The 22,147-nt window shown below is 37.7% G+C and overlaps 1 protein-coding gene across 5 annotated transcripts in view; it reads right to left on the bottom strand.

Moving 5' to 3' along the window:
- The window catches only part of YEATS2 (YEATS domain containing 2), a 108,118-nt gene that overhangs the window by 69,260 nt on the left and 16,711 nt on the right, over nt 1-22,147 (bottom strand). For all 5 annotated transcript variants that reach the window (XM_088025225.1, XM_088025227.1, XM_088025228.1 and 2 more), the window contains 5 exons: nt 19,274-19,391; nt 14,837-14,934; nt 14,091-14,183; nt 10,538-10,783; nt 8,367-8,482 (listed from right to left, as the gene is read on the bottom strand). In XM_088025225.1, coding sequence (XP_087881351.1) covers nt 8,367-8,482; nt 10,538-10,783; nt 14,091-14,183; nt 14,837-14,934; nt 19,274-19,373 — 653 coding nt within the window. In that variant the 5' untranslated portion in view covers nt 19,374-19,391. The remainder of the gene's footprint in view (nt 1-8,366; nt 8,483-10,537; nt 10,784-14,090; nt 14,184-14,836; nt 14,935-19,273; nt 19,392-22,147) is intronic.

Below are 22,147 nucleotides of genomic sequence, written 5' to 3' on the forward strand. Positions count from 1 at the left end.
GTCATGATCACAGCGTCCTGAAATCAAGCTCCATGTCAGGCTCCGCACTCAGCAGTGAGTCTGCTTTCCCTTTCCCTCTTCCTCTGCCCCTCCCCCCACTCTCTCAAATAAGTAAATAAATATTTAAAAAATAAATGAAAATACAACTAATAAATTCAGTAAACGTGCAGGATATAAAGTCAACATAAAAAATTGTGCTTCTAATACTAACAACTATCAGAAAGAAAATTAAGGAAATAATGCCATTTATAATTGCATCAAAAACAATAAAATATTTAGCAATAAATTTAACCAAGGAAGTGGAAGGTCTGCACACTGAAAACTATAAGATACTGATGAAAGAAACTGAAGAAGACACAAATAAAAAGATATTCCATGCTCATGGACTGGAAGAATTAATATCGTTAAAATGTCCATACTACCCAAAGCAATCTACAGATTCAGTGCAATACCTATCAAAATCCTAACAGCATTTTTCACAGAAAAAGAAAAAACAACCCTAAAATCTGTGTGGAATCATAAAAGACCCCCAAATAACCTCTTTTTTTAGAGAGAACAACACAGGAGGCATCATACTTCCTGATTTCAAACTATATTACAAAGCTACAGTAATAAAACAGTATGGTATTGACATAAAAACAGACATAAATCAATGGAAGAGAAGTGAGCACAGAAATAAACCCACATGTATATGATCAATTAATTTATGACAAAGGGGGTAAGATACACAAGAGGGAAAGGTCTCTTCAATAAACGGTGTTGGGAAAACTGGACAGCGACATGCAAAAGAATGAAAATAGACACCTATCCTACACCACACACAAAAATCAACTCAAAACACATGAACGACTTAAATTTAAGACCTGAAACCATAAAACTCCTAGAAGAAAACAGAGGTAAGCTCCATGGCACTGGTCTGGGAAATGATTTTTTGGATTTGACACCAAAAGCAAAAATAAACAAGTGAGATTACATCAAACTAAAAACTGCACAGGAAAGGAAACCATCAACAAAATGAAAAGGCAACATAGGGAATTAAAAAATATTTACAAATCACATATCTGATAAAAGGTTAATATTCAAAAAATACAGAGAATTCACACACAGTTCAATAGCAAAAAAAAAAAAGGCAAAAAAAATCTGATTTAAAGATGGGCAGAGGAACTAAATATATATTTTTCCAAACAAAATATACAAATGGTCAACATTACTAATAATGAGAAAAATGCAAATCAAAAACACAATGAGGTAGGGCGCCTGGGTGGCTCAGTTGGTTAAGCGACTGCCTTCGGCTCAGGTCATGATCCTGGAGTCCCGGGATCGAGTCCCGCATCGGGCTCCCTGCTCAGCAGGGAGTCTGCTTCTCCCTCTGACCCGCTTCCCTCTCATGCTCTCTCTCTCTCATTCTCTCTCTCTCAAATAAATAAATAAAATCTTTTAAAAAATAAAAAAATAATAAAAAAACCACAATGAGGTATCACCTTACACCTGTTAGAATGGCTATCATTAAAAATATGAGAGATAACAAGTGTTGGCAAGAACGTGGAGAGAAGGGAATCCTGGTGCACTACTGGTGGGAACATAAATTGGTGCAACTACTATGGAAAACAAGAGGTTCCTCAAAAAATTAGAACTACCCCATTGCTGTGTATATATGCAAAGACAACGAAAATGGGTTATCAAAGTGCTATCTGCACTCCCATGTTCACAGCAGCATTATTTGTAATAGCCAAGATATAGAAACCTAAATGTCCATTAACAGATAAATGAATAAAGACATGAATGGATAAAGATGTATATACATATACAGCTGACCCTTGCACAACATGGGTTTTAACTGTGCAGATGCACTTATGTGCGATTTTTTAAAAAATATTTTATTTATTTGTCAGAGAGAGAGAGCACAAGCAGGGGGAGCGGCAGGCAGAGGGAGAAGCAGGTTCCCAGCTGAGCAAGGAGCCCGATGTGGGGCTCGATCCCAAGACCCTGGAATCACAACCTGAGCGGAAGGCAGATGCCCAACCGAGCCACCCAGGCATCCCATATGTGTGATTCTTTTTACAATATTGTAAATGTATTTTCTTTTCCTTATGATTTTTTCTTTTTTCTGATTTTTTGGTGGTTGTTTTTTAAGTAAGCTCTACACCCAATGTGGGGCTTGACCTCACAACCCTGAGATCAAGAGTTGCATGTTCTACTGACTGAGCAAGGCTCCTGGCTTGATTTTCTCAATAACATTTTCTTTTCTCTAGCTTACTTTATTGTAAGAATACATTATATAATACATGTAACATACAAAATAAATACACATAACATACAAAATATGTGTTAATCAATTGTTAATGTTATCAGTAAGGCTTCCAGTTAACAGTAGGCTATTAGTAGTTAAGTTTTTAGGGAGTCAAAAGTTATATGTGGATTTTTATTTATTTTTTATTTTTTTAAGAGAGAGAACGAGTGCTCAAGTGAGCGGGGGTGGGGAGAGGGGCAAAGGGAGAGGGAAAGAGAGAATCTTAAGCAGGCTCCATGCTCAGTGCAGAGCTCAACACAACCCTGAGATCATGACCCGAGCCAAAATTAAGAGTTGGATGCTGGGGTGCCTGGGTGGCTCAGTCAGTTAAGTGTCTGACTCCTGATCTCAGCTCAGGTCATGATCTTGGGGTCCTGGGATTGAGCACTAGGCTCCATGCTCAGCGGGGAGTCTGCTTGAGTATTCTCTTTCTCCCTCTCCCTCTGCCTCTCCCCTTACCCTCTCTCTCAAATAAATAAATCTAAAAAAAAAAAAAGTAGTTGGATGCTTAACCAACTGAGCCACCTGGGTGGATTCTTCACTGTGGATTTTTAACTATGCAGGAGGTTGGTGCCCCTAACCCTCGAATTGCTCAAGATTGCCCAAAGGTCAACTGAGTGTGTGTGTGTGTGTGTGTAATGGAATATTCTTCAGCCATAAGAAGGAAATTCTGACACTGGTGAGAACATGGATGAAAGTGCAGGGCATTATGCTAAGTGGAATAAGCCAGACAGAGAAAGATAAATACTACATGGTATCACTTATATATAAAATGTAAAAAAAAGTCAAACTCATAGAAACAGAGCAGAGAAACAGTTACCAGAGGCTGGAGGTAGGGGAAATAGAAGTTGGTAAAAGGGTATACACTTTCAGTTTTGAGATGAATAAGGTCTGAGGATCTAATGTATAACATGGTGACTAAAGTAGGTAACACTGTAAAATTTGCTGAGAGAACAGAACTTAAATATTCACACACACACACACACACACACACACACACACACACACAGATAAATAGGTAATGGGGCACCTGGCTGGCTCAATCAATGGAGCTTGAGACTCTTGATCTCAGGGTTGTGGGTTTAAGCCCCACACTGGGTATAGGGATTACTTAAAAATAAAATCTTAAAAAAAGTGAGGTGATAAGGGATGTATTGTTAATTAACTTGATGGCAGGAATCCCTTCAAAATGCATACATGCGGGGCGCCTGGGTGGCTCAGTTGGTTAAGCGACTGCCTTCGGCTCAGGTCATGATCCTGGAGTCCCGGGATCGAGTCCCACATCGGGCTCCCTGCTTGGCGGGGAGTCTGCTTCTCCCTCTGACCCTCTTCCCTCTCGTGCTCTCTATCTCTCATTCTCTCTCTCTCAAATAAATAAATAAAATCTTTAAAAAAAAAAAATGCATACATGCATCAAATCATAATATACACTTTAAATATTTTAATTTTGTTAATTATATGTCAATAAGGGTGAAAAAAATTTTTTACTGAAGTGTATTGACACAGTGTTACGTTAGTTTTAGGTGTGCAACAGACTGATGCAATAATACATTATGCTATGCTCACCATTTCTGTTCCCATATGCTATTACAATACGACTGACTATGATACTCCCTTACTGGACCTTTCATCCACATGACTTATTCATTCCATAACTGGAAGTTTATATCCCCACTCCCCTAAAAATTAATTTTACTTAAAAAATTTAATCCCATCAAAATTTAACAGCTCTATCACCTAACCAAGCAAAGTGAGTCTTTGCAGTTAATCCTTTTCTTTTTTTTTTTATTTTTTTTTTAAAGATTTTATTTATTTATTTGAGAGAGAGAATGAGAGATAGAAAGCACGAGAAGGAAGAGGGTCAGAGGGAGAAGCAGGCTCTTTGCCGATCAGGGAGCCCGATGCGGGACTCGATCCCGGGACTCCAGGATCATGACCTGAGCCGAAGGCAGTCGCCTAACCAACTGAGCCACCCAGGCGCCCGCAGTTAATCCTTTTCTTTTAAACTTTTTTTTTTCCTAAGGAACATTCCCTTAAAGTTTGTTTTATTTTCTGATTACCACCATGCAATTAAAAAAAAAAAAATCAACCTTGCTTTTCCAAGTAGATACATGAGATAGAAATAAATTGACATATTACTGGGCTAGGGACACTCTAGCCTTTGTGTTGATTTCATTCGGGTTTCAGGGTGCTAGAATTCTGAACTCTTCTGGTTCCTACCCATTACTGCCAGGAAGGTTACAACTGGTCTCCTACCTTTTAAAAGCAAAACAAACCATTCCCTTCAGTCCTGACCATGGCAAAACTAGTATCTTTAGCTCTCCCTTTATTTCATGAGGCCTCCTAATTATTACATTCTGTTGGAAAATATGGTCATGGCCTTCTATACGTTTATCTATGCCTATGGTTACCCTTAATAATGCAGTGGGCCACGTTATATTGATTTCTAATGTTAATCCAAACTTGCATATCTTCGTCGTGAAGTTTTATCATTTCTGCATTTAATGAATTCCGTTTCTTAATGATTTTGTTCAGTATTTCTGCACCTATATTCACAACTGAAAATGTCCTACAATTTTCCTTTTCTTACAAACTGTCTGGCTGTATTTAAAGTTAGGCCAGTGACATGTGGGTGGCTCAGTCGGTTAAGGTCATGACCCCAGGGTCCTGGGATCGAGTCTCACATCAGGCTCCAGGTTCACTGGAGAGTCTGCTTCTCCCTCTGCCTGCCACTCCCCCTGCTGGTGCACTCTCTCTCTCTGACCAGTAAATAAATAAAATCTGAAAAAAAAAGTTAGGCTACCCTCATAAAATAAACTGATAAGTGCTGTCCTTTTTTCCCCAGAAGATTCTGGGGGGTTTTGGTTACTTTTTTTAAGTAATCTCTACACCCCGAACTTGGGGCTCAAACTCACGACCCCCAGATCAAGAATCTCTACCAACTAAGCCAGCCAGGTGCCCCTCCCCAGAAGATTTTGTATACAACTGAAATCATGTGCTCACTCAGCCTGTAAGCAATCTAAGACTACTAGTTTGGTTTGGTTTTATGATGGCAATGTTTTAAAAATCAGTAATTAAACTTACTTAGTAGTTCTAAGACTATTCAAGGTTTTTCCTTTCTTAAGTCCTAAGTTGTATTTTTCTAGGAACTCTCCATTTCACCTTAGATTTTCAAATGTATTGGCATAAAGATGTTCATTACTTCTTATCTCCTAAATAGTATGGCATCTGTAGCTATGTCTTTTTTCATTTCTAATAGTTTTGTCTTCTTTCTCCTTAATTTCATCAGGTTTGTGTATACTTTTTCCCCTAATTTCTTTGCTTCCCCCACTGCATTATTTTGTCTAATTGAGATGTTTAGTTCACTAATTTTAAGCTTTTCTTCTACTCCATTTTCTTTTACTGCAGACATTTCCTTTTAAATATTTCTTTAGTGTTATCCTATAAATTTTGATTTTATTATTTAGTTTTGGATATTTTAATGTGATTTTTCATTGACTTATGCGTTGTTTGTTTGAATTTCTAGACATAAAGTTTTCTACGGGTGCCTGGGTGGCTCAGTCAGTTGAGTGTCTGACTTTGGCTTGGGTCATGGTCTCAGGGTCCTGGGATTGAGCCCCATATTGTCTCCTTCTCCCTCTCCTCTGCCCAACCCCAACTTGTGTGCTGTCTCCCTCAAATAAATAAATAAATAAAATCTTTAACAAAAGAGGGCGCCTGGGTGGCTCAGTCGTTCAGCATCTGCCTTCAGCTCGGGTAATGATCTTAGGGTCCTGGGATCAAGCCCCACATCGGGCTCCCTGCTCCGCGGGAAGCCTGCTTCTCCCTCTCCCTCTGCCCCGCTTGTGTTCCCTCTCTCGCTGTCTCTCTCTCTCGAAAAAATAAATAAGATCTTAAAAAAAAAAAATCTTTAACAAAAGAAAGCTTCCTGGTTTTCCTACTGTCATTGATTAACTTTACTCTAACAGTAGTCAAAAAAGTAGTCTGGGTGGGGGGCCTGGGTGGCATCATTGGTTGAGCATCCAACTCTTGGTTTTGGGTCATGGTCTCAAGGTCGTGATATAGAGCCCCACATCAGGCTCTGTGCTCAGCGCAGAGTCGGCTTGAGATTCTCTCTCCCTCTGCCTCTCCCCCATGCATTCAAGTGCACTCTGTCACATAAATAAATAAATCTTCAAAACAACAACAACGACAAAAACAAAAACAAAACGTAGTCTGGGAGTGCCTGGCTTGCTGAGTCAGTGGAGCGTGAGACTCTTGATCTTGGGGTTGTGCCTTCTTTTGGAATCAGGATCCCGCTCCCCCACCCGACCTTTTTTCATTCAATTTCCCCACCTTCCTCTTACTACTTTTAAAGTTTAAATCTCTATGTCTAGGGATGCCTGGGTGGCTCAGTCGGTTAAGCGTCTGCCTTCGGCTCAGGTCATGATCCCAGGATCCTGGGATCAGAGTCCCGCGTCAAGCTCCCTGCTCAGTGGGGCAGCCTACTTCTCCCTCTGCCTGCTCTGCCTGCCACTCCCCCTGCTTGTGCTCACTCTCTCTCTCTGACAAATAAATAAAATCTTAAAAAAATCTCTATGTCTACTCTTTTAGTTATTATCTTAGATACTCTAACAATCTTAACAAGTCTAACATAAATCAATAATTTTTCCCTCCTCCAGAACAAACAAGGACTTTACAACTCCTACGCCAATCATTCCCTCTCTACCTAAAATCCATGATTAATCAGTTCTAGCTGGTCTTCAAAAATCCCAAACACCTACAAATTAAATGTAATTATTTGAAAATGTCAATGATGGTTTCTCCCCAATCTTCTGGTGGTCCATCTAGATTTCCAGTTTTGGACTTTCTGAGCTGACAGGTCTCATACTATTGTTAAGACCCCAACTCTTAACATTTCACATGATCCGAGAGTCCCCTTGATAATTCTAAAATAATCTACAAAATAGAAATCTAATTGCCTTAATCATATTTTATGCTTCTATTTAAATACTATCACACAGACCATTAGAAATCTTTGCTTTTATTATCCTGAGATTTTTAAATGTACTTCTTGTTTGTTATTTGTGGTCCATTAACTGGGGCTTGGAAGATTTCCCCCCAACCTGATTTTCCCCTCAAATAATTATTGTCTGCCTGAATCCTTTATTTTCAATAACTGAATCTAATTATAATTTTCATAAATCTATCAACTTATTCAACAATCAAATAGTTAGTGAATACCAACTACTATAAGATACAAAACAAGACATACTTTCTACCTAAAGAGATTCCAGTCTGATTTGGGAAAAATACATAAAAACAGGAAATGACTATATAATATGATAAAGATGATAAGAGAGCACAGAGAAAATATACCTAATGAGGAAGGAGAAAGGAAAATAAAGACTTTGTGAGAAAATAACATTCTTATGCTATTTGAAGATTTAAGTCTTTATCCATTTCTAGATACTTGTCAAAATGATGGTGCTCCCACAAGACATCATGAGAGCATATTATTAAAGAGCTAGTCCTTCAGCTTGGAGAAATTCTGTCTTCAAGACATGCTCTGCAACTTTTTGTTAAAAATTTAAAACATTTCAATTTGAACAAACATTTTTTAGCAATTAGCTAAGGCCCTGAAGGAGAGACCTAAGTCAGAAAGTCAAAAGTTCTTCTAAACTTATCCACACTAATATGCTTGATAAAATACACCATTTGTATATGGGGTGCCTGGCTAGCTCAGTCAATGGAGTATGCAACTCTTGATTTTAGGGTTGTGAGTTCCAGCCCCACGTTGGGTATAGAGATTACTTAAAAATAAACTCTTAAAAAAAACCAAAAACCTATTTGTATAAAATAAAAGCTATTGTCTCAGAAATTTTTACCAAGCACAATTTTATTCTATGTCAAAGATTAGTAGACACAATGAGGCAGTTTCAAGTCTCTGGACCTTAGTTTACTTTTAAAACAACTAAGAGTTTGAGGGAAAAAATCTTTAAGACCTCTTCCTACAGTAATACTACGATAATAAAAGTATGCCAGAGTATTAAGATAAATGGAAACTGAAAATGAGAGAATTCAACTGGATACTCACTTGGACACATTGCCCACTACTATAGTTTTCTTTACAAAAAGTCGTGAAGTCTCATCTCCTGTGAGATCAGCATTCCGCTGCTCTGTTTTATGAGAGCCAGTAATACTAGCAGTGTCCTGAAAGAAATCATAATCAATTTTCACTTTCAATTTGGACAATTTCCAATAGGCAGAAACCACAAAATCATTCAAATTATGAATGGAGCAACTCAGATTTTTTTTTTTAATTACAAAATTCTCTGGCTTTGTGGCACCTCTCAGCATAAAAGTAATTTTATTGTATCTTTTCCATTAGTTTACACAAAATGTTTGTTCACTATAACTCCATGTGTATATATGTGCTTTTAACAGACACATCTATGCTATATATGCAAAGAGGATATGGAAGAATATACAAGAAACTATTATGTGGTTACCTCTGGGAAATGGGAATGGGGAAAGGGGTCAACCGAATTCACTTTCTTTTCAATCTTCTGTATTATTAAAAATTTTTCAGTGAGAAGTACAATTCACTTTCTTTTCAATCTTCTGTATTATTAAAAATTTTTCAATGAGAAGTGCCGTAGACAAATGATTAAAGTTTGACTATGGAGATAGACTGCCAGGGTTTAAATCTTAGCTCTTCCATTTACTAGATGTGAAATTTTGTGTAATTACTTAACTTCTCTGTCTCAATTTCCTCATCTATAAAATAAGGATAACAGGCTGACTCAGTCAGTGGAGCATGTGATGGTTGATCTCCGGGTTGTGAGTTTGAGCCCCACCTTGGGTGTAGAGATTACTTAAAACAAAACAAACAAACAAAAAAAAACCTAGGGGCACCTGGATGGCTCAGTCAGTTAAGCATCCAACTCTCAATTTCAGCTCAGGTCATGATCTCAGGGTCCTGGGATTGAGCCCTGAGCTGGATTCCATACTGAGCATAGAGCCTGCTTAAGATTCTCTTTCTCCCCCTCTCCCTCTGCCCCTCCCTGCCACTTCCTCTAAAAAAAAAAAAGGTAACAGTACCTGTCTCACATGATTGTTTTGTACAGTACTCAGAGAAGCGCCTGGTACATAATACCAAATATGTTACATAAACATGAGCATGTATATTACATACAAGATGGTAAGTGTCTAAATCCTATGACCAGTCTTGCCTAAATTCTTAATTTAAAAACAAAACAACAACAAGAACAACAAAAAAACGGGTGCCTGGCTGGGTTAGATGGTAGAACATGCGACCTCTTGATCTTGGGGTTGTATGTTTGAGCCCCCACGTTGGGTGCAGATATTACTTAAAAATAAAATCTTAAGAAAACAAAACAAAAAACAAAAAATCACACACACACACAAAAACCCAAAAAACAAAAAGCAAAACCCATGCAGTACTTGCCCAGAAATAATACTGGTAAGAAACAAGTAAATCCAAACATTAAGAGTTTTCATTTTTGGGTAGTGGCATTATGAATGACTTTTCTATTCTTTCTTATTTTCTTGTAGTTTAAAATTTTTAACGATGAACACATATGAATTTATAACCAGAAAATTTTTTAAATTTGATTTTTATCAAAAATAAATCAAATCCTTGATGTCTGAATATGTGAAAAGCAACCTGGAGATTTCCTCTATCACAGAACACCTGGCTGAGAAAAATCATCCAATAAGTGCTCTATAGCCAAGTATTATACCAAGAAGTTCAGAGCAGCTTGAGATGGGAACTCAAATAAGAAACTGGCAGGATCAAAGAGGAATAAATGGTTTTCAATTCTATTTATTATTTGTCAAGTTTCCCCCAGTTATTAAAGCATCATTAAAGCATTAAAGTTTCACAAAGGAAAATGATGAAGAGAGAACAAACATGACAGAACGGAAAGACCTTGGACAAGGTCACAGAATTGCCAATTCCTCAAGGTTTCTCTCTTATCAATGTGGATGGCATCTAGGAGTTGTGACATGCACAGTTCTGATTCAGTTTAATTCTCAGCTTAATTCAGTTTAATTCTCAGTTCTGATACTTGTGGACAAAGGTAACTGTAAGCTCTTCGAGACTCAGTCTCCTCATCTCCAAAAGGGATATAATTAATGTATTTCCTAGGGTTCCTAGGAAGGTGAAATGGAATAACATGTACATGTACGTACTTAATAAATACGAGTTCCCTTCTCCTCTCCCTCCCACCCATCAAACTATACCCTTCCAGTATTTCGGCCTGGTCTCTGTTCCATGTTGTTTGAGAGTCTTTCTTCTATATCCATATTGCTGTTATTGTCTTTGTCAGATAAGAAATCATTATGTTGAGATAAAGAATCACTTTCTGAATGATTGGCTGATGGTGTCTCTGATCTCTGATTGGCAGGAGAGGATGACCTAGATGGTGACTCCAAAAATTTCTTGATAGCAGGATGATTAAAAACCATTGTATCACATGTCTTTGATCCCTGCAAAAATGAAAGCAAACAAAACAAACTTTTAATCAAATGCATCGGAAGTGGTAAAATTTTAATTTTTCCAAAACCCTTATCTATTTACGGGTCATGCTTAAAATCCTTCAAAACCTGCCCACACCCATAAAATGAAGTCCAAACTCCTTAATGTGGTCTGAGCCAACAAAAGCTAGAAAGTGATAATTATGTGAGGGTCCTAACACTAAAAAGCTAAAGGTGCAAGTTCTCTGAAACTAAATGAAAAATAGAGGTAAATACATAGTAACATATTGAAAGTAAGTTTGACTTTAAAAAAAAATAAGCCTCACACTGCTTTAACATAAACACATCAACTGCTCTAAATAAAATGTTCCTGTAAAATATATAAATATTTTAAAAAATGTATATGTAAAATGGCTCCCACGAAGGAGTAAAATGTAGTACAGAATGCTTTAAAATGATTCATACTTACATATAAAGTTTGTCATCAGTCCAGTACTGAAACCTGGAGTATTTCTGTGTTATCTTGTTACTTGGATACAAAATACAGTGTATTCTGTTATAATGGGATACATCTACAGTTCCTAGGAAGCCCAGCTTTTAAAAAGTGTGCAGTTAACATAATTCAGCAAGAAGAAAGGAGCCAGAGGCTAGCATTTCAAAGCAACAAAATTACTGAATCTCAATAATAAAGGGTATTTTTTAAGCTGTGATGTATTTTGTTACAGCAAACTAAAACCAATTAAATGGCAGACCATAATAGACAAAAATACACCTAAATATCCTTGAATAAATTCTAATCAGAATATAACAGGGAAAAAAAAATCAGTGCACTTCTAGACTACCAAATAACACAGTTCAGAACTGCTAACAGTTAAAAAAAGGGGGGGGGCTGCTGCCTGGGTGGCACACTTGGTTAAGCATCCAACTCTTCATTTCAGCTCAGGTCATGATCTCAGGGTCATGAGATCAAGCCCCATGTTGGGCTCCCCACTCAGCAGGTAGTCTGCTGGAGTTTCTCTCTCCCTCTGCTCCCCATCCCTACCGTGCCCTCACTCACACACTCTAATAATAAATAAATTTTAAAAACAACAAAACATGAAACGGACAACCAGCTCTTCAAACAGAGTAGCTGCAAGTCCCATGTCACGCAGATGCTAGCTTGTAATGTCCATCTTATTGGATCCAATAGCAAGCCATGTAACAGATGACAGTAAAATCTGCCCTGGGTTGAAGAGTGTCTCCCAAAAATTCATGTCCACCCCAAACCTTTGCAGATGTAATCAAGTTGATACTGTCATACTGGATTAGGGCTTACCTAATTAAAGGGAAATGTGGAGAGAGAGAACTGTGAAGACACACAAGAGGGAAAACATCCATGTGAAGATAGGGGCAGAAACTGGAGTGATGTAGCCACAAGCCAAGGAATGCCAAGGTTTGCCAGCAACTGCCAGAAGATAGGAGAAGGTGAGGAAGGATTCTTTCCTAGAGCCTTCAGAGAGAACATGGTCCAGCAACACCTTGATTTTGGACTGTTAGCCTCCAGAATCAGGAGATAATAAATTCCTCTTGTTTTAAGCCACGAAGCTAGTGGTAATTTGTTATGGTAGCTCTAAAAAATAGTTCAGACTCTAGTATGTATTAGGGAAACTCCTGTAGTAGAAGAAACAACTATCTACCATCTAAGATTAAATTCAAATAATGCTCCAGATTTCTCTAAGACAACATCGGGAGTATGACCAAAGCCAGGTACCCTCAAGCAACACAGGATGACATGAAAGCCAAAACATGGTACGTCTTATCTGTAAAAACCATGGGGAACAATGCAAACCAGTATGGCATCACATCTTTCCCAGGCCTGCCACCACTCTACTGAGCCAGTACTATCCAAGAGAATTATCTAATTCTATTTGAGAAAACTTAAGAAAAAGAAATTTTACAATGAAAAATGAACAAAAGTTATAGGAAATTATCAAAATGTCAAACAAGAAACACTTCTGTTTCAGTTCAATCCTATCCCCATTCCCTTATAAATGGAGCAATCCAGCGGCAATCACATTGCCTAAGTGATAAAACTTAATATTCCTAACAGCAGGACAACCTGATTACTAGGATTCCTGATGTCATACAATATGAGGTATATAGCATCACCTATGAAGTTATTATTGCCAAAAACCTCTAACTTTAATCAAATCTTTAGACCCAACTACCAGTTTGCAGAAAAATAGAAGGAATGAAGGAATAACCTAAGGGAAAAAAAAAACCCAAAATGTAGGATATTCTATAAAGATAAATGGCCTAATCTCTTTAAATAAGTCAATATTATGGGGGGGAAAGGTGAACTCTTTTAGATAAAATGAGTCTAGAAGAAACCAAATAACCAAATGTAGCCCACTGACCTTGATTAGATCCTACATCAAAAAAACAGCTTTAAAAGATATTCTGGGGATGACTGGGAAAATCTGAACATGGACTGGTCATCAAATAATATCAGGAAGTCACAGAAGAATAACCTTTAGGAAATACACGATTTAAGTACTTAAGGGTGAGGTGTCATGATGCCTAGAACTTATTTTCAAATGTTTTACAGAAAAGTAAGACAGATAAAGCAAAGGTGACAAAACGTTAAGATGGTGAATCTAAGTCATGCACAAACAGGTGCTTATTTCATCTCTTACGTGGATCTGAAAATTTTTCATAGAAAGTGAGGGAAAAAAATCAGGGCTTCCTGAATTGGATATATCTACTGAAACTATAAATTGCTCTTCAGTAGGAAAATCAATCTATCTATAACTTACTCCAAAGCTGATCACAATCAAATGAAGAATAAAGCAAGTTAGAATAGGGTCTCACTCAACTTTGTATCTAACAAAGCCTAGGGACAGTGCTAAATATCAGTTGGAAAAGGATTTAATATAAAGGAAAAAATGTTGGGGTGCCTGGTGGCTAAGTTGGTTAAGTGTATGACTCTCGATTTCAGCTCAGGTCATGATCTCAGAGTCATGAGATTGAGCCCTGTGTGGGGCTCCGTGCTGGGCATGGAGCCTGCTTGATATTCTCTCTCTCCCTGTTCCTCTCCCCCTCCCCCACCCCATGAGCATGCTCTCTCTAAATAAAAAAACTAAAAATAAATAAAGGGAAAAATGATACTTAGGATTATTGACAGTTTATGTATTTTCCCAGGAAGGTAGGCTAGGTTTCTTGAATTCCAAAGGTCACTATAAGAAATGTTTCAAAGGCAGGAATTTCACATCAACACTAATTTCCCCTTCACACAACAAATATGGATAGCCAGAAATGACTGTATAGGAGGAAGACTTACCTCAGAAACTTTCAGAAGTCCTGCAGAAGCATAGTAGTTTGCAACAATGCAGGCACGAAGTTTATCCATCATCCTTCTTGCCTCAATCAGTCGCTAAAAACAAATGTCAACTTGTTACTTTAAAAAATAGAAATGACAGTAGAGATACACTATAAAAAATTCATAAAATAAGAAATACAAATGACCAAAACTTAAATTTTCTAATAATCAAAGAAAGGCAAATAAAAATGATGATCTCCACCTGTCAAATTGCAAAAGACTTTTTAAAAGTGTGACAAAAGCCAATGTTTATAAGAGTATATAGACATGTTAATATGTATATTTATATATATGTATGCATATCCATTGAGAAAAGTCAAGATACTGGGCACGAGCAAAAAGGAATTATTTTTTTGGGATGGAATTTCAAGTAATTTTCCTCATTATGTTTTTCTGCAATTTCACATATGGGGAAAAAAAAAGACATATGCCTTTTTTCCAAAATGAGAACACTCTTTTTAAAAGAACAGCAAAGGGGGAGAGGACGTCTGCATGGCTCTGTCAGTTAAGCATCCAACTCTTGATTTCGGCTCAGGTCACGATATCAGGGTCCTGGGACTGAGCCCCACATGTGCATCAGGCTCCCCACTCAGTGGGGAGTCTGCTTCTCCCTCTCCCTCTCCCCACTACTGGGGAAAAAACCATGATTCTATCTCAATAGATTTTTTTGCAACAGCTTTGTTTTTTTTAATTTATCACCATTATACCTGGTCAATGACTTCAATTTCATGTTCCTTATTCTTCATTTCAAGTGCAAATTGTTCCTTGATAATAGTCTCAATCTTCTGCACAGCAGCATCTCGAGCTGCACAATGAACATAAAATAATTCAAGGTCTAATTATTCAGTGACTGTCATGATTTAAGTCAGTATGCAATAGAAGAAACCCAGGAAACAGTAACTCCTACGTGGAGAAACCTAGTAGCTGTCACTTTAACCAATGATGAAAAGTTAACATCACTAATATGGGGGCAAACTGACTTCATGTGTTTTCTGATATAATGCACTCAGAAGTCTACATCACTCTAAGGCATTCTGGCCAAAAATGCTAAGTCTAATTACAGGGAACATCAAATAAACCCAAACTGAAGGACATTCTACAAAATAACTGGCTTACATGATTCAAACATTAAAGTCAAGAAAGGTAGAAAGGTTGAGGAGATTAAAGAGATATGACAACAAGGGGCGCCTGCGTGGCTCAGATGGTTAAGCGTCTGCCTTCGGCTCAGGTCATGATCCCAGGGTCCTGGGATCGAGTACCACATTGGGCTCCCTGCTCCTTGGGAGCCTGCTTCTCCCTCTGCCTCTCTCTCTCTCTCTCTCTGTGTCTTTCATGAATAAATAAATAAATAAAATCTTAAAAAAAATAAATAAAGAGATATGACAACAAAATGCACTGTGTGATCCTGGACTGGAGCCTAGAGAGGGGAAGTAGTTATAAAATACGATACTGCAAAACTGGTAACTGAATACTGACCGGACGTTACATAATGTAATGGATGAATGTTAAAATTTCTTGCTTCTGATAATAATACTGTGATTACATAAGAGAATCTCCTTAAGAAATACACTTGTATTTGCAGGTGTCCAATTTATTTTCCAATGATTTAAAAAGAATGATCTGCATATATACCTGCATGCATACGTACATGTATTTGAGCGTGTGTGTGTGTGTGTGTGTGTGTGTCTGGGGGTGGGGAGAAAGACTTATAAATCAAATGAGGCAAAATATGAACAACTGGCAAATTAATCTGGATAAAAGACATACAAGTATTCCTTGCAATTTTCCTGCTTGGAATTATACCAAAATAAAATTACTGAACAAGAAAAAAAAATCCATTAAGATTCTGAGAGAAATATTTGGTGACCTGTGAAAAAACCACAGCCCTGAGGACAAAGGAAATAAAGAGATAGATAGAGGGGAAGCAGTCTGTGACATAAGAGCAGTTCATAAGAAGGCAGGAAGCTTCCTTCCCTAGAGAAGGATCTAGCAAGCAATTCAGCAGTTCCTGATCACAACTACCTAAAACAATGAGTAAAGAAAAGAATTCAAAAGTAAAGAAAATGCTTCTGGGACACCTGGGTGGCTTAGTCCGTTAGGCATCCAACTGTTGATTTCGGCTCTAGTCACGATCTCAGTGTCAGGCGATCAAGCCGGACAGCAGGCTCTGCCCTGGGTGTGGAGCCTGCTTGGGATTCTCTCTCTCTCTGCCCCTCCCCACCCTCTCTCTGCAAAAAAAAAAAAAAAAAAAAAAAGCTTCTACTCTTTTTTTAAAGATTCTATTTATTATTTATTTGAGAGAGAGATAGAGAGAGCATGAGCAAGGGAGGAGAGGGAGAAGCAGGCTCCCCACCAAGCAGGGAACCCAACACGGGGCTCAATCCCAGGACCCTGGGCTCACGACCCGAGTCGAAGGCAGACACTTAACCAGCTGAGCCACCCAGGCACCCCTGAAAGCCTCTACTCTTGAAAGTAATATTATACTATATGATAACTGGAATTTAAGTAAAAACTCAAGGGGGGGGCACCTGGGTGGCACAGTCAGGTAAGCGTCTGACTCTTGGTTTCAGCTCAGATCATGATCTTAGGGTCGTGACAGCCTGGTGTCACAGTGTCTGCTTGAGATTCTCCCCTCTCCTTCTGCTTCTCCCTCAGGCATGCTCTCTCTCCCTATCAAATAAATAAATCTTTTTAAAAAAAAAAGCTTGGGGTGCCTGTGTGGCTCAGATGGTTGAGCGTCTGCCTTCGGCTCAGGTCATGATCCCAGGGTCCTGGGATCGAGTCCCGCATCGGGCTCCCTGCTCCTTGGGAGCCTGCTTCTCCCTCTGCTTCTCTCTCTCTCTCTGTCTCTCATGAATAAATAAAAATAAAATCTTTAAATAAAAAATAAAAAATAAAAAAATAATAAAAATAAAAAAAGCTTGAAATTTAAAAAAAAGGAAAAAAATGCCTCTAGAGGTGATAGAATTCAGATGATGAGTACTCAAAGTAATATGCAACTCAAAATTTAAAATATCAGATACAAGGGGAAAAAAGAGCCAAATAACTGCTTCAAAACCCTGGAATTTTGGGGCATCTGGCTGGCTGAGTTAGTAGAGCATGTGACTCTTGATCTTGGGGTTGTAAGTTCAAGCCCCACATGGGGTGTAGAGATTACTTAAAAATAAAATCTTTAAAAAAGAAAAAAGAAAAACCTGGGAATTCTGCAAAATGAGCCTGTGTTTGTAATATGAAAAAAATGGTGTTCACTCATGCTTTGGAGTATATGAAAAACTGCAGAGAAAATATGGACCCTTTGATGACCCATGTCATTCTCTCCCTGTAAAACATGCCATTAAATTGGCAACTTCAAACCAATAATGGTGTAAGTGAGCATTCTTGTGGATATGTCTGCATGGAGGGAAATGACTGGTTTTTGTCATTATGAAAAAAAAGAGTATTTTCTATTATTACTACACACACACACACACACACACACACACACACCCCTCCTTGTCTGTAGAAACCAGTGGATACTCTTAAGGGAGCGGCTGAAGTCAGAGACCGTGATCACTGAAGGCGGTTTTATCTAAGCTCCTTAGAGGGAAACTCTTCTAAATTATGTCTTTCATGGAATAAACAAAAACAAAAACAATAAACAAAATATAAGCAAAAGGAAGCATCCTACCAAATCTACTTTGAACAAAATCTGAAAAATAAAAATATGGTTTGGGATTAGGCACAGTATGGTCACCAAGAGGAAAAATAGCAAATTATCCCTCAGTAGGAAAAACTGTCCCTGCTTAGGCAGAGTATCTGGGAACTTACCCTAGATTCAAACTGAAATTATTATGTTTACTAAAACAATCAGTTTTCCCTCTTATTTTTATTAAAAAAGTTATGCCATCTGATGCATTTGAGTAATGGATATGTGTCACATTTATTTGGCTTATTATTCAAAGGAAATTATTTCCTTATAAATAAAATTACAACTGAATGAGGGGAAAGGTTGCAGTGAAATGTTTTCATTATTTGGAATTCAATTTGATAATTTTTGGTCCACAAAGACTTTCGGGGGATACATATGATTTGACCGCATAGAGACATGAATTTCCTTTCACCACTTCAACTCTAGGGGCACAAATCTTTGTGAAGCTACAACACTTTATGACTTGGATGCCTTCTTCACCCAGCCGTAAGTGCAAGCTTACATAGATTTATTATTTAAATAAACAGTAGTGAATTTCAGCAATAATTTGTTTTAAAAACTCAAATTTAGCACTTTTTCCTGAGATAGTTAAAATATTCTGGGTAGTGGGACACCTGGGTGGCTCAGTTGTTAAGCGTCTGCCTTCAGCTCAGGTCATGATCCCAGGGTCCTGGGTCGAGCCCCGCATCAGGCTCCCTGCTCGGCAGGAAGTCTGCTTCTCCCTCTCCCACTCCCCCTGCTTGTGTTCCCTCTCTCGCTGTCTCTCTGTCAAATAAATAAATAAAAGCTTTTTAAAAAATAAATAAATAAATAAATAATAATATTCTGGGTAGCTACAGACACATAGTTGATGATTTGCTCTTCAACTAATTACATGATCTTGGGCAAGTAATTTAATGCCTCTGAGCCTAAACTACTAGCAGCTAAGTGCAGGGGTTAAACTAGATGACTATTTTCCAAATTTAAATCATTAGTATACCACCTTTAAGTTACTTACACCACATCTGAGAACCATATGAAACATCCAATTAACATAATATTTTAAAATAATTTTAGCCTTATCCTAAGCAACAGTAGTCACAAAACTACAAGTTGAATGAGACCATATCTTTCTAATAGACATTAATATGCCACTATTACAATAAAAAACCTTAATCCATGTACCACCCATTATCATCTACCCACACTGCATATTATAAGACTTTATGGTTATGCGTAACATACAATGATAACTAAACCTTACAGCCAGTCTCATTATTGACACTTCCACTGTCTACGTGATTGTCTTCTGGCCTTTTTCGACACACATGGTGTATTGCTATTAACAGAGCACTTAACTAATCCCTCTTCAAATTATACAAAACAGCGGAAATGCATTTTGTTTTAGTCACTATAAATCTTATAAGGAAGCATATCTCAATAAAGAAATAACTTCCTAAAGCAGGTGAAGTTTTACCTGAATTCTCAATTGCTTTATGACGCTTATTTGGAAGGGCCACAGATACATCCTCATAATCAGGGTCGGTTTCTTTGATTGTTCGCTTGATTCCAGACATGATGACATTTGTTCTTCACTGTGAAGTAATAACAAATAAACGAACACTGCTCGATGCTAGTACTTATAAATATATGTGTACACATAAACGAGAATATTACATAATACCGAACTCTTAAGTCTCTGTATAAACATGTACATGTTCCTGTTAAAGTAAAAGCATAACTAACTTCAAAAGTTTAGTAAAAACAGGGGCGCCTGGGTGGCTCAGTTGGTTAAGCGTCCCAACTCTTGATTCCGACTCAGGTCATTATCTCAGGGTCGTGAGACTGAGCCAGGTGTCGGGCTCCCCACTCATCAGGCAGTCTGCTTGAGATTCTCTCTCCTTCTCCATCACTCACCCCCCACCCGCTGCATGCACACACTAATAAATAAACAAAAAAAAGTTTACTAAAAACTTTTCGGGGGATACATATGAATGTATCACTCACCCCCCACCCGCTGCATGCACACACTAATAAATAAACAAAAAAAAGTTTACTAAAAACAAAAACAAAACTATCATCATCTGTCAGAAAGTGTAGGTTTCCCTTTCAAGAAAAAATCCTTTAACAAGGCAGCACATCACTCAGACTTTTCAAAAGGAGCCAGGCTTTCACAGAAGGGCACTTAGAAGGAAAGGAAAGAAACCAGACTTTAATGAAAACATGGTAAAGCCCAAATAGCATCCTGGAATTCACAATGCATCCAGCATATTACAAAAAATGAGCAATACATATAGTTAAGCTCTTAATAAATAATTTATCATACAAATCCTCTTTCTGGTACTTACACAGTACCTGATAAATAACAGGTACTCAATAAATATTATTGTTACTGATCACTTATCATTACTCATAATAAATCCAAATCACAGACATATTAAGCAAGTTTGCAATATAGTAAACAAGTCCTTATATACAGGTCTTTGAATAAAACAATCTCATAAATCTTCTAGATCAGTACTGTCCCGATATATTAGCGACACTCATATGTGGCTATTTAGTTACTTAAATTTTTTAAAAATTAAAAATAAAAAAATAAAGCTAATTCAAAATTCAGTTCCTTTCTTCCACATTTCGATTTTTCTTTTTTTAATTTTATTTATTTATTTTTGACAGAGAGAGAGAACACGAGCGGGGGGAGGGCAGAGGGAGAAGCAGACTCCCCACCAAGCAGAGAGCCCAATGTAGGACCTGATCCCAGCACCCTGGGATCATGACCTAAGCCGAAGGCAGAAGCTTAACCGACTGAGCCACCCAGGTGTTCCACATTTCAATTTTTCAATGTCAGAAATAGCCACATTTCAAATGCTCAACAGCCATCAGTGGCTAGTAGCTATTATATTGGATAGTGCAGATATAGAACATTTATATCATTGCAAAAGGTTCTACTGGACACTGTTCATCTTCCAAACTGTGTTTCATTGAGCACTTATTAATATTTCATGAATTAGTTTAGGAAATGCTGCCCAAACCAGAACTGTCCAAAAGACATATAATGTGAGCCATGTATGGAATTTAAAATTCTCTAGCAGCCACATTAAAAAAAAGACAAAAAGGAGCACCTGGCTGGCTAAGTCAGTAGAGCAGGCAACTTTTGATCTCAAGATCATGAGACTGAACTCCACACTGGGCATAGAGATACTTTGGGGAAAAAAAAAGGGAAAAAAGAAATGGGTGAAATTAATTTTAATAATATTTTTACTTAACCAATGTGCCCAAAATATTATCATTCCAACAATGTAATCAATATGAACAAATGAGCAATATAATATTTTACATTCTTATCTCTGTGCTAAGTCTTTAAAATTCAGTGTATATTTTACACTTAGAGCACATCTCAATTTGGACCAGCCACACTTCAAAGGCTCAGTAACCACCTGTGGCTAGTGACTCCCTTACTGGGCAGCAAGGGCCTACCGACAACAGTATACAGATAAGCCAGGCTCAGGGTAGTTACATGAGTTGTCCCTTAGAGCATTAATCTATGACACAGAAAATACAAGAAGAGCTCCCTGATTTCCAAACCTCTGTTCTACCACTAATGGTTATTTACCTAACCAAAGGCAAAAATATACAATATGTATTTACTGAGGTAATTAAAAGTTTTAAAATAAAATTAGCTAAAAAAGAAATAACATTAAAAGTTTCTTGGCTTAGTCCAGTTTTATCACCCATCCCAGAGATAGGCTCACATGATTCAGCTGGGAAAGTGACCCATTATGTAATGACAGATATTTAAATCCTAGATCTAAGAGATAATTTTTTCCTGTTACTGCTACCTTGTGTAGTAAGCTCAAAAATATTCTAGGGCGCCTGGGTGGCTCAGATGGTTAAGCGTCTGCCTTCGGCTCAGGTCATGATCCCAGGGTCCTGGGATCGAGTCCCGCATCGGGCTCCCTGCTCCTTCGGAGCCTGCTTCTCCCTCTGCCTCTCTCTCTCTGTCTCTCATGAATAAATAAATAAAATCTTTAAAAAAAAAAAATATTCTAAAAACTCCAGCATTTATAAACATCCAGAATCAAGCCATTTAATGTTTCTTCACCATCATTACATACCTGCTATAATTTAGAATATAAATGAGTCTTTACTTTTGTAGAAGGCCTGAATCCAACTGTTATTTTCTGTTCCTAAAGCTTATAAAAAGTTAAGAGTAATGGGACACCTGGCTGGCTCAGTTGGTAGAGCATGCAACTCTTGATCTCAGGTCGTGAGTTCAAGTCCTACGTTGGGTGTAGAGCTTACTAAAAATGAGGTAAAAAATAAAATAAAAAAAATTTTTTAAAGTGAGCTT

Source organism: Eumetopias jubatus, unplaced genomic scaffold (genome assembly GCF_037043125.1).
Source record: "Eumetopias jubatus isolate StellerSeaLion01/CBP00866 unplaced genomic scaffold, mEumJub1_p1.0 scaffold_1, whole genome shotgun sequence".
NCBI lineage: Eukaryota > Metazoa > Chordata > Mammalia > Carnivora > Otariidae > Eumetopias > Eumetopias jubatus.